At 42.6% G+C, this 14,455-nt stretch overlaps 1 protein-coding gene across 3 annotated transcripts in view; it reads left to right on the top strand.

Annotated features, from left to right (window-relative positions):
- The window catches only part of FAM102B (family with sequence similarity 102 member B), a 116,667-nt gene that overhangs the window by 86,969 nt on the left and 15,243 nt on the right, over positions 1–14,455 (top strand). For all 3 annotated transcript variants that reach the window (XR_005659960.1, XM_039911848.1, XM_029062030.2), the window contains exons 5-6: positions 4,044–4,090; positions 13,654–13,757. Coding sequence is in view for 2 of the 3 variants with exons in the window: in XM_039911848.1 (XP_039767782.1) it covers positions 4,044–4,090; positions 13,654–13,757 (151 nt within the window). In the remaining variant the exon portion in view is untranslated. The remainder of the gene's footprint in view (positions 1–4,043; positions 4,091–13,653; positions 13,758–14,455) is intronic.

Here is a 14,455-nt window from a genome sequence, read left to right as displayed (position 1 = left end):
TTTTAAGGACATTTGCTAATGGGGGAATATAGGCAGGCTGAAGGCACTAAGGAAAAAAGTGTGTCATTAATAGCCATGGGTCTTCCATATAGTATTTATCTCCCCAGAAACCACCAGGCAGAAGGCACAGGTGATTTTTCTGTTTGTACCTGGGCCTTTATTCAAGGATTTCCCTGTTTCTATCCATCAGTGGTCTTTATTGAGCATTTACTGTGTGCAGAGTACTCTTCTCTAAGCTCTTGGGAGAGTACAATACAGAAGACATTAGTAGATGCATTTCCTGCCCATAATGAGCTTACACAAGGCTAAAGTTACCCCTGCCCCACTCTGTGGAATAATAATCCGTTGTTCGGAGAGGGCTAATTCTCTGTGGCTGACTTCTAAACAGTTACTGATCCCACACAATCCCGAAGGTCTTATCCCAGCCCCCCAGAATGCAGAAACAGGAAGAACATGCACTTCCTCAAAGAGACCTGAACCAGTGATTATATCTGGAGAGGAGGAGGGAGGGGGTGAGACAGAAATGAGTGATGGAACCATGATGATAACACTAGGGGAGGGAGAGTGAAGAGGAGAGAAAAGAAAGAAATAGAAATGGGGCTTGGCTGAAAAGAACTTTAGTCAGGCAGCCAATCGCATTTATTGAGTGCTTGCTGTGTGCGGAGTACTCTCCTAAGTGGGAGTACAGTATTACAGTATAACAAACACATTCCTTGCCCATGATAAGTTTACAGCCTGAGATTATTAATTGATATTTATTCACCTAGTATTGCTTTTACCTTTAAAACAAAAAGTCTTGTGCCTGTAATCAGCTCAGGACATTGGTCATTTGATTGTTGGAGAGAAACCAGATCTGTTAAGGAATACCTGGGTTGGAGCCTTTAATAGGCTAACCTCAACCCACAGGACTCCCCTCAAGAGGTCAGATGGGGCTAGCACTAAGCGGAAATCTAGCTGCGCTTGGACCACATTGGCCGCTCCCTTACACTTCTAATTTGGGGGCATTTTGTGCAGGAAGAACATGACACAGAAACTGGGATAGCAGGATTGCGAAAAACTTGGTACAACTTTGTGCACATGGATCACTATTAGAGTGGCCCGTTGGAACAACAGTTCTTTATTAAATGGCAAGCTCTCTGCTCTCTGTCCTCCGCGCAGTCTTACAGACTCAGACCCTAGGGGCTCATTCAGAATCAACAATGGGGAGTGAAATGGGAAGAAAAGGGGGAAGCATCTGAATATCTGTTACTCTTTGAAGTGGTGATTGTCCTATTTTTTTTAATGGTACTTGTTAAGTGCTTACTATGTCCCAGCCATTGTGCTAAGCACTGGAGTAGATACAAGTTCATCAAGTTGGACACAGTCCCTGTTTCTCATAGGACTTCACATGCTTAATCCCCATTTTACAGAGAAGGTAAGTGAGGCACAGGGAAGGGAAATGACTTGCCCAAGGTCACACAGCAGACAAGTGGCAGAGCCGGGATTAGAACCCAGGTCCTTCTGACTCCCAGGCTCTATCCACTAGACCACGCTGCTTCTCTATATGAAACAAAGCCTCTGACAACCGAGTGTGTTGTAAAGTTAATTGGAGTACCGCTGTTCTGTCTCTTAAGTGGATTGGAGAATGGAGAGATCTGTGTTAATTTTTATTCTTGTGTACATTCAAAATGGAAACAGCAAACTCAAAGGTTTAGGGGCCATGACCTGCCTGCCAAGCCCAGAGTCTCAGGGCTACGAACTACCCAACTGACCGACTTAGAGTGACTGCAGATGCCACTCTTGGATTCTCAGGCACATTTGCCAACCTCTGCTCCACAACCATACGGCTTTGACTACCATCTCTACACAGATGACCCGCAGATCTACATCTCCGCCCCTGTCCTCTCCCCCCTCCCTTCAGGCTCGCATCTCCTCCTGCCTCCGGGACGTCTCCACCTGGATGTCGGCCCGCCACCTAAAACTCAACATGAGCAAGACTGAGCTCCTCATCTTCCCTCCCAAACCCGGTCCGCTCCCAGACTTCTCCATCACCGTGGATGGCACGACCATCCTTCCCGTCCCGCAGGCCCGCAATCTCGGTGTCATCCTTGACTCGTCCCTCTCGTTCACCCCACACATCCTATCCGTTACCAAGACCTGCCGGTTTCACCTCTACAATATCGCCAAGATCCGCCCTTTCCTCTCCACCCAAACGGCTACCTTACTATTACGGGCTCTCGTTATATCCCGGCTAGACTACTGTGTCAGCCTTCTCTCTGACCTCCCTTCCTCCTCTCTCGCCCCGCTCCGGTCTATTCTTCACTCCGCTGCCCGGCTCATCTTCCTGCAGAAACGATCTGGGCATGTCACTCCCCTTCTTAAACAACTCCAGTGGTTGCCTATCGACCTCCGCTCCAAACAAAAACTCCTCACTCTAGGCTTCAAGGCTCTCCATCACCTTGCCCCTTCCTACCTCTCCTCCCTTTTCTCTTTCTACCGCCCACCCCGCACGCTCCGCTCCTCTGCCGCCCACCTCCTCACCGTCCCTCGGTCTCGCCTATCCCGCCGTCGACCCCTGGGTCACATCCTCCCGCGGTCCTGGAACGCCCTCCCTCCTCACCTCCGCCAAACTGATTCTCTTTCCCTCTTCAAAACCTTACTTAAAAATCACCTCCTCCAAGAGGCGTTCCCAGACTGAGCTCCTCTTCCCCCTCTACTCCCTCTGCCCATCCCCCCTTTACCTCTCCGCAGCTAAAGCCTCATTTTCCCCTTTTCCCTCTGCTCCTCCACCTCTCCCTTCCCATCCCCACAGCACTGTACTCGTCTGCTCAACTGTATATATTTTCGTTACCCTATTTATTTTGTTAATGAATTGTACATCGCCTTGATTCTATTTAGTTGCCATTGTTTCTACGAGATGTTCTTCCTCTTGACGCTGTTTAGTGCCATTGTTCTCGTCTGTCCGTCTCCCCCGATTAGACTGTAAGCCCGTCAAACGGCAGGGACTGTCTCTATCTGTTGCCGACTTGTTCATCCCAAGCGCTTAGTACAGTGCTCTGCACATAGTAAGCGCTCAATAAATACTATTGAATGAATGAACCGTACATTCTCTTCCCAGGCTGCAGTGAATAGGAGGAGCCCCGCTTCCCAGCTAGGGGATTCAGAGGCAGAGGGAGACTAGCTGTTTAACATAAAAATGCTGGACATGATTATTGCTTTGTGAAGTTTAGAATATGCAGGAATCAAAAGAATGAAGTCCTAAGTGGTGTACACAGGCATTAAGTACCAAAGGGAATAGGCAGCTCTACCTTCAGCAATGATCCTCATTTCAGTAAATCAATCAGTGGTATTTTATGAGTGCTTATTATGTGCAGAGCCCTGTGCTAAGCACTTGGGAAAGTACAATACAGTAGAGTTGATAGATGTGATCCCTCCCCACAAGGAGCATAGAGTCTCCAGTCATCTATACTTTTATCATTAAGGGCCATTATTGGGTATGAAAGCACTCTGATGGGTGCATATCCTGTTCCTTGTACCAAAAACCACATTTTGGAGCAGCCTGGCTTATCCAATTGAGATGGAAATTTAAGATGGACTATAGTAGGCAAACTGCAAAAAGATCTGGAACTTAAGGAAAGACAGCCTTTTTGCAAATATTTATTGCTACACAAAAGTTTATTTCAAGTTACCTTCATGTATAATATGGGGATGCAGAAAATGAAAGATGCTGAGGGCAACTGACAACATTTTGGAGATAATCTCTATAAATATATGAACACTTCCCAAACATTTTCTCAGAAAACTTATTTTCTTTATTAAAATTGATGGATACAGTTGATCCATTTTTTCCCACAACCGTAAGTCATTTATTACAAACTGAATAAGGAAATGAGTTCTTATCTTTGAATGAAATTTTGAAACTTGTCAAATGTGTACAAGAATGAGCCCTATAAGAATACAGTGGTAATTTAAGTCTTACTGTAACATAGAGTGGACAAATTTAAAGAAATTTCTCCTACTGGATGCTACTTGTTTTTTCTTAACGTAATGATTTATCATCCTAGGTTTTTATCAACATGCAGCTCATGTCAGGGGACCCGTGCTTTAAAACGTAAGTATTCCCACCGTAGCTTATGTTGAGATTTATAGAGGAATATTGTTTGGCTCCACTCTCTTTAACAAGTCTCACTCGGATCACCATTCCAACTCTTTGTTATATTGTTTTATTGTACTATCCCAAGCGCTTAGTGTAGTGCTCTGAACTCAGTAAGCACTCAATAAATATGACTGACTGACTGGACGGACTGAAAGCTGCAATTTCTATTCCGGTAGCATTTAGTAAGAGCTGGCCTGCCATTTCCTCTTGCCTCCAGAATGTCCCTCCAGCACATTAACCTCATAGCAACATTTACCTCATAAAAGACTCCCCCAAGGTGTGGCCGTAGATACCTGCTGGAGGACTAGGAAAGAGATATCTTCCTCCCTAGACTTATACTATTCAGAACAGTTCAGAATGGTCAGAATCCCCGTTTTTTAAGGTTTACCATAAACATTTTCATTGGGTTGATGAATCTTTTAACCCTAGTACCATTTTCAAAATCCTTTTTTCCTGAGTCTCCCCACTTCTGACAAGTACACGGATTTAATAGCCCCTTAAACTTCCGGCAGCCATTCAGACTTCTTGCCTGCAATGGTCATCTTGGTGGGTATATCAATCTGAGTTTCTCGGTTGTGTAATGTCATTCTTTAAATCTTAGAAAGAAAAGATTATAGATATAATTAGAAAGTGTGTACCATATAGTGAATGTTTGAGATACATTTTATAGCTTTATTACATCTAGTCAATTGAAAACAGCAGTCTTTATGTCAATTTAGGAAACAGCTTCCGTGTTGTTTCCCACTAAACCCTCTTGAATACATATAGATGATAAAAAAAATTTTCAAAATAATGACTATATCCAGTAAGGTGTTCCTGCAGGAATTTCACATTCTATGATGATATTTAAAGTGTGAGCTATATACAAAAGATTTCAGCAGTTGATACCCATGACAAATAAATCTTGCAAGAGAGTAATTCTCAGAAGAGCTTCAGCTGTCTATTTTCACAATAGCTGAAATAATTCAAGTAGGTAAAAAAGGAGGACACATATCACATGCATAGAAATATTTTTGGAAGTATTTAGCTTGGAATGCTAATCTAGAACTACTTCTATCAAATGACACTGTACTTCTTTTAGATCATAAAAGACTATCCAGAGTGTAGCTTTAGATAGCTGCTAAAGGAAGTAAGGTATCTTCTCCATATAATTTTATTATCCTCTGGAGCCTGTCGTTTTCAGGAATCATACATCTACTCAGCATGAGACGTAGAGGGGAAAAGGGATTCAGCTGACAAAATGGCATTTATCCGATAATTATGGAAATGATGAGGAAAGGATTTTCCCCATTTTGGGCTAAGTACAAAAAGAAGAAATGACAAAACATAAGAGTTAACTGTGATAAGGTTACTTTCCTTAGGAGGAGCTGTCAAGTGAGTTTTTGAATAGTAAGATTGTTCTGTTATGTTCAGATGTATGTGAGAATCTATTGAAAATGTAAGATTAGGTGGTAATACACTTCAGGAAGAGAATAAGGAGGAGGTACACTGACTAAAAGTGGAGAAGGCTAACAGATTTGTAGATGGCATGCCCTCGGAGAAAAGACGTTAATATCAAGACAGTAATAAGGGTGTTTATTAAGCACCTATTAGCACTATGATAAGTGCTGGGGTAGATACAAGATAGTCGGATCAGGCAAGGCCATGCCCACATGAACTCACAATATAAGAGGGAGGGAAAAGCACACAGTTTATCCCCTTTGCACAGATAAGGAAACTGAGACCCAGAGAGGCTAAATGATTTACCTGAGGTCACAAAGCAGGTCACTGGTCCAGCTGGGATTAGAATTTGGGTCTTCTGATTCCCAGGCCCAAGTTCTTTCCATCAGGTCAGACTTGCGGGGGCGTTTTGGTTTGTGTTACATCTCTTAGCCGGCACCAGTTTAAGAGGGATGAAGCTGGTGTTGTCCCAGAGCTGCCAGTTTTAAGGGGCCATTGTATTCATGCTAAATTCCCTCACTGTGCCAGATTTAGTTGGCTGCTATAGGACCCGCCCCTAACACTAGCTCAAAAGCAAATAATATTAGCAAAACATTAATCTGGTAGGAACAGAGTAGGCCTTTAGGCAGGAGTGAGGGCATGGCCAGCTTTCTTATGGCAACTCAGGGCACACTGCCCCTTAGAAGTATGACCTAATGACTAGAGCACTGGCCTGGGTGACAGAAAGACCTGGGTTCTAATCCCGGCTCTGCCACTTGTTTGCTGTGTGACCTTGGGCAAGTCACTTAACTTCTCTCAATTACCTCGTCTATAAAACAGGGATTAAGATTGTGAGTCCCATATGGGATAAGGACTCTGTCCAACCTGACTGCCTTGTATCTACCCAGCTCTTAGTACAGTGTCTGGCACATAGTAATTTAAAAAGCCAATTTAAAAAAGAAAAACTATCAGAGAGGATGGCCTCAGAGAAGTAGGAGTTGAAAATTTGAAGGGACTCCACCTCCCCCTGCCTGAGACTGAAGCAGCCTGTGTGAAATCCAAGTACCTTGGGCAAATCACTTAGCTTCTCTGTGCCTCCATATCCTCATCTGTAAAATGGGGATTAAATCCTACTCCCTCCTACTTAGACTGCAAGCCCCATATTGGACGGGGACTGTATCTAATCTCCTTATTTAGTATCTACTCCAGTGCTTAGTACAGCGCTTGGCACTTAATAAGTGCTTAACAGATACCAAAACAAACAGATGGTTTTGTGAAAGCGTGGCATAATTCCCATAGGCCAACCAACATTTTGACTGATTTATTCAGCTCTTTCTATTTTAGATTTAAATGAATAATTGGGTTGAGGCTTTATTAGAGTTCACCGACATGAGAAGCAGCGTGGCTCAGTGGAAAGAGCCCGGGATTGGGAGTCAGAGATCATGGGTTCTAATCCCGACTCTTCCATTTGTCAGCTGTGTGACTTTGGGCAAGTCACTTAACTTCTCTGGGCTTCAGTGACCTCAACTGTAAAATGAGCCTGAAGACTGTGAGCCCCACGTGGGACAACCTGATCACCTTGTATACCACCCCCAATGCTTAAAACAGTGCTTTGCACATAGTAAGTGCTTAACAGGTACCACCATTATTATTATCATCCAAAGAAAGTTGAATTGAATTCTGCCATAACATGTGTTATCATTACACATTTTGGCTAGCTAGAATACTGTTGAGGAATTTGGGAACAGTCTTCAGTGGGCATGTATCTGGATGGAACGTCTTGTGATGTTAGAAGAAGCAGTGCTTATCAATCAGTTGTATTTATTGAGCGCTTACTGCGTGCAGAGTACTGTATTAAGCACTTGAGAGAGTACAAAACAACAGAATTAGCAGACGTGTTCCCTGCCCATAGCGACCTTACAGTCTAGAGGGGGAGACAGATATTAATATGAATGAATAATTTGTAATATATAATTTAAAGATATGTGCATAAGTGCTGTAGATTTAGGGGTGGGTGAATATCAAAGGTCTAAAGGCCAAAGATTGAAGTGTATAGACGACAGAGAGAAGTGCGTAGCTTATGCCACCAAAGTTATGCCACCAAACAGTATTCCCAATTTGATAACACAGGGGTTGCTTCGTGCTAAGCCTTTCATTAAGGAAAGTCACACTGTTAGCACTCATCGTGTCTGGTGCCATGAACATGTGAACAGCCGTTTCTTCTACACGATGGCATGCTGTGTCCAAGCATTCCCTATTTTTCTAACAACATTATAGCCAAAAGCATGAGTTATGATAGAATTGAAGATACTAAAACATGATTTTCATTCATTCATTCAGTTGTATTTACTAAGCACTTACTGTGTTCAGAGCACTGTACTAAGCGCTTGGAAAGTAAAATTCACCAATAAAGAGACAATTCCTGCCTACACTGGGCCTACTGTCTAGATTGGGGGAGAGAGACATCAAAACAAGTAAACAAGTAAAGTATCGATATAAATAAACAGAATTATAGATATATGCACATCAAAACACGCAAACAAGCATCAATATAAATAAGTAGAATTACAGATAATGTACCTCTACATTAAAGGGAACTGACTCTATATAAAAGTAAACTCAAAGTCATTAGTTAATGGTATAAATTTGAAGATTAATTTTTTTCTGGTGGAATAATATACTCCCCCCTCCCTTCCCCTCCCCTCAGCACTGTGCTCATTGTATATATTTTTATTGCCCTATTTATTTTGTTAATGAGGTGTACATCCCCTTGATTCTATTTATCTTGATGATGTTGTCTTGTTCTTGTCCGTCTGTCTCCCCCGATTAGACTGTAAGCCCGTCTTTGGGCAGGGAGTGTCTCTATCTGTTGCCAAATTGTACATTCCAAGCGCTTAGTACAGTGCTCTGCATATAGCAAGCGCTCAATAAATACTCTTGAATGAATGAATAATATATTTAGCTAGCTAAGATCACTGATATCATTTAAGATTAAAGAATAAATTTTAATTGCATCGATATAACCAATTTAGAAATCCTACTAATCCCATCGTGATTTTAGTAACTATGGATTTGTTAAGCACTTATGATATGCAAAACACTGTATTAAGGGCTGGGATAGATACAAGATTATCAGTTCAGGCAGAGTCCCTGGACCATATGGACTCTAAAAGTCAGAAGGAGAAGGTGAAAGGATAATTATTCCACATTTTACAGGTGAGAAAATTGAGGCACAGAGAAGTTGTGACTTGCCCAAGCTCACACAACTGGCAAATAGCAGAACCAGGATTAGAAACCTGGTCCTCTGCTCTTTCCATTAGACCAGGCTTCTTCTCATAAAAAACAAAAATAAGTTCTCCGATCAGTCACATTTATTGAGCACTTAGTGCAGGGCACTGTACTAAGTGCTTGAGACAGTACAATATAACAGAGTCGGTGGACACATTCACTGCCCACAAGGAGCTTGCATTCTATAAGGGGAGATAGACATAAAAATAAATTGTAGATACGTACATAGGTGCTATGGGGCTTAGGGAGAGGTGAATAAAAAGTTCAAATCCAGGAGCAAGGGCAATATAGAAGGGAGAGGGAGTAGAAGAAATGTGGGCTTAGTCAGGGACGGCCTCTTGGAGGAGATGTGATCTTAATAAGGGTCTGAAGGGGAGAAGAGTGATCGGATGTCAGAAATGAAGGGGGAGGGAGTTCCAGGCCACAGGCAGGACATGACCAAGGATTGGGTGACAAGTTAAATTGAGATGGGGTTATATTTAATAGGTTGGTGTTAGAGGAGTGAAGTGTATGGGTTGAGTTGTAGTAGGAAATTACCAAGGTAGCATAGGAGGGAGCAAGGTGATTGAGTGCTTTAAAACTGATGATATGGAGTTTCTGTTGGATGGGCTACTACTGGAGGTTCTTGAGGAGTGAGGAAACTTGGACCAAAAGCTTTTGTTTTGTTTTATTTTTAGAAAAATGATCCTGGCAGCAAAGTTATGTATGATACAGAGTTGGGAGAGACAGGAGGCAGGGAGGTCAGCAAAGAGGCTGGTGGAGTAGTCAAGGTGGAATAGGATAAATGCTTGGATAAACCTGTAGAAGTTTGGAGGAAGAGGAAAGGGTGGATTTTAGTGATGTAGTGAAAGTAGAACCAACAGGATTTGGTGACAGTTTGAATATGTGTGTTGAGTGATAGAGTTAAGTCAAAGATAATGCCAAGGTTATGGGCTTGTGAGAAAGGGAGAATAGTGACTACTTGTTTTGTGAGCCTCTTGTTGGGCAGGGATTGTCTCTATCTGTTACCGATTTGTACATTCCAAGCACTTAGTACAGTGCTGTGCACACAGTAAGCACTCAATAAATATGATTGAAAGGTGCTGTCTGCATTTGATGGGAAAGTCATGTGGAGAACAGAGTTTGTGTGGGAAGATGAGGAATTCTGTTTCGGGCATGTTAAGTTTGAGGTGTCATCGGGACATTCAGATAGAGATGTCCTGAAAAGCAGGAGGAAATATGAGACTACAGAAGAAAGAGATGCATATTTGGTAATCATCTGCATAGAAATGGCTGTTGAAGCCATAGGAGCCAGTGAGTTCTCTAAGCGAGTGCATGTAGATGGAGAATAGAAGGAGAGCCTTCTGACTCTTAAGGGACTCCCACAGTTTGGAGGTGGGAGTCAGAGGAGGAGTCTGCGAAAGAGCCTGAGAATGAGCAACCAGGGAGAGAGAGGAGCAGAACCAGGAGAGAACAATGTCAGTGAAGCCGAGTTTGGATGTTTCCAGAAGAATGGGAGGTCCACAGTGTCAAAGGCAGCTGAGAGGTCAAGGAGGATTGTGATGGAGTAGAGACCATAGAATTTGGCAAGCAGGAAAAAAATGGTGACCTTCTGTGGAGGGAAGGGGGTAGAAGCCAGATCTGAGGGAGAATTGGAGGAGAATTGGAGTCAGCCGTCATTGCATCCAGTGATTACAACCAAGCAAACAAACTGGTATTTTCTAGGTGTCCAGAGTGAATATCATCTTGAGTATTTGTTTCAGTCTGTGACTGCCCCAATTTATCTGTGCTTTTTGTAGTCCTTTGGGATAAATGGAATTGGCCAGAGTGATTGTGCTGCTCCTCTCGTCCACTGCACACTTCCAGCTGTATCATAAGTAACAAGGGGGGATCCAAAAATACAAAATATAGAGATGGTTTAGTGGAGGCATATCTGAATTTTTCTCCTAACCTTAAGAATGAATCATTTTCTTCTCTCTCCTTTTTGAAATTCTTTAGATAAAAGTTCACCTCCCAATGAATAGGAAAACAGTAAGAGTTCAACAACTTAAAAATCATTTTGCATATCTTTTCTAAAATGCTAGTGAAAGGAAACCATAAATATCTGAATCACACTACAAAAAGGTTTTCATTTGTTGCCTAGAATTCATTTCCAAGTTAGAAGTTACCAAGGAAAAAGTGAAATGTTAATAAAACCAGATATAAAAGATACAGAGTATCAGGACTTAAATTTAGTTAGGAATGCAAACTGAATTGAGCAATAAATGGAAGTTAGAGGAGATACTTTGTGGTACTGTTATATGATAGAAATGCATATATTTACTTCTTGAGTCATGAGATTGGTTAAAATATGAGTCATTGGTTTACTCACAAACAAATATTCTATGATCTGAACCCAAGAATCTGCCCAGTCAAAATTCCTCCCAAATCGGACACAAGTTCTCAGGATTCCATCTACCAGCGCTTAGAACAGTGCTCTGCACATAGTAAGCGCTTAACAAATACCAACATTATTATTATTAATTCTTTCTCTGGCTTTAGTTTCCATCTTCTCATTTGTGAGAGATTTTTGACCTTCTCTTGAATCTTCTGTTTCTCTTAGATTTTCTGAAGATAACTCTGGCACAAATCATCATTTTTAAAATTTGTGATTAACACAAGAATTGTAGACTTTGAGTTTAGATCTGTGTCACCAGATTACCTCCAGTTTGGAGAGTGGCAACTTTCCAACCTATTTGAAGACATTCATCTTATTGAGTGCTACTGCCCCTCTAACTCTAATGTTGAGGGGTCTATGCTAGGTCTGATCAAGTCTTCACACCCCAAGACTCCACTCAATCTAAACGTGCCTGAGTTTTCCGTAACCCAACAGCCTCAGCCTTTCCCACCGTACTAAGGCCCTTCCCCAGCTAGAGAACCCCAACATTACAAAGTATCCCTTCTACCATTCAGTGACATGGAAAATTACCTCCAAACTACCACTGAAACCAGTTGGGGATCAGTTATCACTTCTGCTCCTTGCCATGCAGGGGACTTCCTGGCCCCTTTCCTAATGATGTGGTTTTAAAAGTGATGCAATAGCCAAGTGATGGCTGGAAGTAAAATTGCAAGGTGGTATGGTGGAATCCCCAGCTGATGACCACTATGCTTTTGCACCCCATCCTCTCCTGCCCCTCTCTCCCCTCTCTAAACTTTCCCTCACCCGCCTCCTTATGGTTTCTGACTTCTTGTCCCTTTTCACGGCAGCTCCCATTTGCCTTTTCCTATTCCAAACTCCCTACAACCGTGCCGCTTTTTTGCAGTTATTCTTTGCTTTAATCCTGTTTTGCCAAGGCTGCCCCCCTTCTCTGGCTGTATCCCCTGGAACTAACAGAGTCAGGAGACCCTGGCCGCCGCCGGCTTCTTACCCTGCCCTAGCTAGGGCTGCCCCACTGGCTGTGGTGGTAAAATCAAAAATTGGAAGGATAAAGGGGTGCACCAGGGAACTGAGGGAAAATGGGAAAAACTTTTCATAGCCATGATTTGGGGAGAAAGAGAGGGAAGTGTAAAGACCACTGACGGGCCAAGGATTAGAGAGGATAAGGAGTGGGGTAAAAAGCAGACTTATCTGTTCATCGGCTGGGGAAACAAGCATGGGATGACAGAACAAGTTTATTTTCGTTTGAAGTAAAAGTGGCTCTGCTGTTGTGGAACCATCATAAACAAGAATGTGGTTACCTAGAACATAATAAATGAAAACCTTTGTATTAAAGAAGGTACAAAGCATATTACTAATACTTAAAATAGATCTGGATATTAGGTAAAGGCAGCACAGACACAAGCAGCATATAGTTAACAAGTAAGGGATCTTTATTATTCTAAACATCATCAGCACTGAGCCCAAAGAGGACAAAATAAAATTCAGTTACAAAATGGGTTATTTCATTTTCCTGGGTTTTAGTAAACTAGAGTTCCGCAGTTGAGTTGATCATGTAAGAACAATACAGGCTCTCCCCCAAACACATGCCCATCCAACTCTGTGCAGCTTTCTCCAGATTTTCTGGGATTCCTGCTTGCTTTGTAAATCACCTTTTCTTGTAGCCCAGAACCCAGATACAAATGTGTGAACCGATATTGGTTCATTTCCTGCAGTGTCACATCCTGGTGGAATAACTTCCATGAGCTTCCTGCTGATTTTTCCATTTAAAGCAGGCAAAAGTTTGGGGCTAGCAAAAAACACACATTTCATCTTTCTAGAATTCTGTTATTAGTATAGGTCTCCATCTTCGGGAAACCTAAGAGCATTTAAGAAAATAAAAATCTCCGACACTACTGAATGTAAACTCATCCATCACAACCTCCCAGCTGTGTTATACCCCTCTAAAGTTCTGAAGAGGCAGGAGTGCCAGAACTTTTTTTTTTAAAGCCTATCGAAGAGGCTTAAAAGGGAGGCAAGGAGGTGATAAAATACCCAACAGGTACTCAGCACAAATTGGGTGTCAATAAATGTTAGCAGTGAGCTATTGACAAGGGGGACCACCACCAAGCATGTTTCTATCCCTTCAGACCCAGTGAAACTTCCGTGACTAAGCAAGAAGGCACGGCCTTCAGTTTGAGAAAAACCCTCAACTACTGCGATGCGTGGCATTGCATAGTTTAGTCTTTAAGCAGATTCATAAGCTTCACATAATGGTGAATGCAGCCATTTGCCAATTTATACGGGTGACTCATACATCACATACATCACTGCTCTTCAGTCGGGTTGGGCACGTGTTCGTTTCTGTTGGTAATTTAGAAAGTTCATAGTCCTGCCCATCAAACACATTTGAATCCTTACGGATATTTCCTTATAGGCCTCCTTCCACGTCAATGTCTCTACCAGTTGCTGGTGAATCAGAATCTCTACATGAAGACAGAAAGGGTGGAGAAACTCTCAAGGTTCATCTTGGAATATCAGGTATGGTCCTCCCTTTCACTTTTCAGGAACTATGCCTCATTTTACAGTAGTACTTGAAAATTGGGTAGCTGTTTTTTTTTATGATATTTGTTAAACACTGTGCCAGGCACTGTACTAAGTGCTGGGGTAGATACAAGCTAATCAGGTTGGACATAGTCCATGTCCCACATGAGGCTCAAGTCATTCATTCATTCAATAGTATTTATTGAGTGCTTACTATGTGCAGAGCACTGTATTAAGCACTTGGAATATACAAATTGGCAACAGATAGAGACAGTCCCTGCCCACTGATGGGCTTACAGTCTAATCGGGGGAGACAGACAAAAACAATAGCAATAAATAGAATCAAGGTGATGTACATCTCATTAACAAAATAAATAGGGTAATAAAAATATATACAATTGAGCAGATGAGCACAGTGCTTGGGGGAGGAGAAGAGAGAGAGGGAGGAGCAGAGGGAAAGAGGGTAAAGAGGGCTTAGCTGAGGGGGGGTGAAGCGGGGGATAGAGGGGCAGCAGAGGGAAGAGGGGAAGCTCAGTCTGGGAAGGCCTCTTGGAGGAGATGAGCTCTAAGTAGGGTTTTGAAGAGGGGAAGATAACTAGTTTGGCAGAGGTGAGGAGGGAGGGCATTCCAGGACAGCGGGAGGACGTGGCCCAGGGGTCGATGGCAGGATAGGCGTGAACAGGGGATGGTGAGGA

This window comes from Ornithorhynchus anatinus, chromosome 4, assembly GCF_004115215.2.
Source record: "Ornithorhynchus anatinus isolate Pmale09 chromosome 4, mOrnAna1.pri.v4, whole genome shotgun sequence".
Taxonomy (NCBI): domain Eukaryota; kingdom Metazoa; phylum Chordata; class Mammalia; order Monotremata; family Ornithorhynchidae; genus Ornithorhynchus; species Ornithorhynchus anatinus.
The sequence above is the reverse complement of the archived record's forward strand: the minus strand, read 5'-3'. Positions and strand labels throughout refer to the sequence as shown.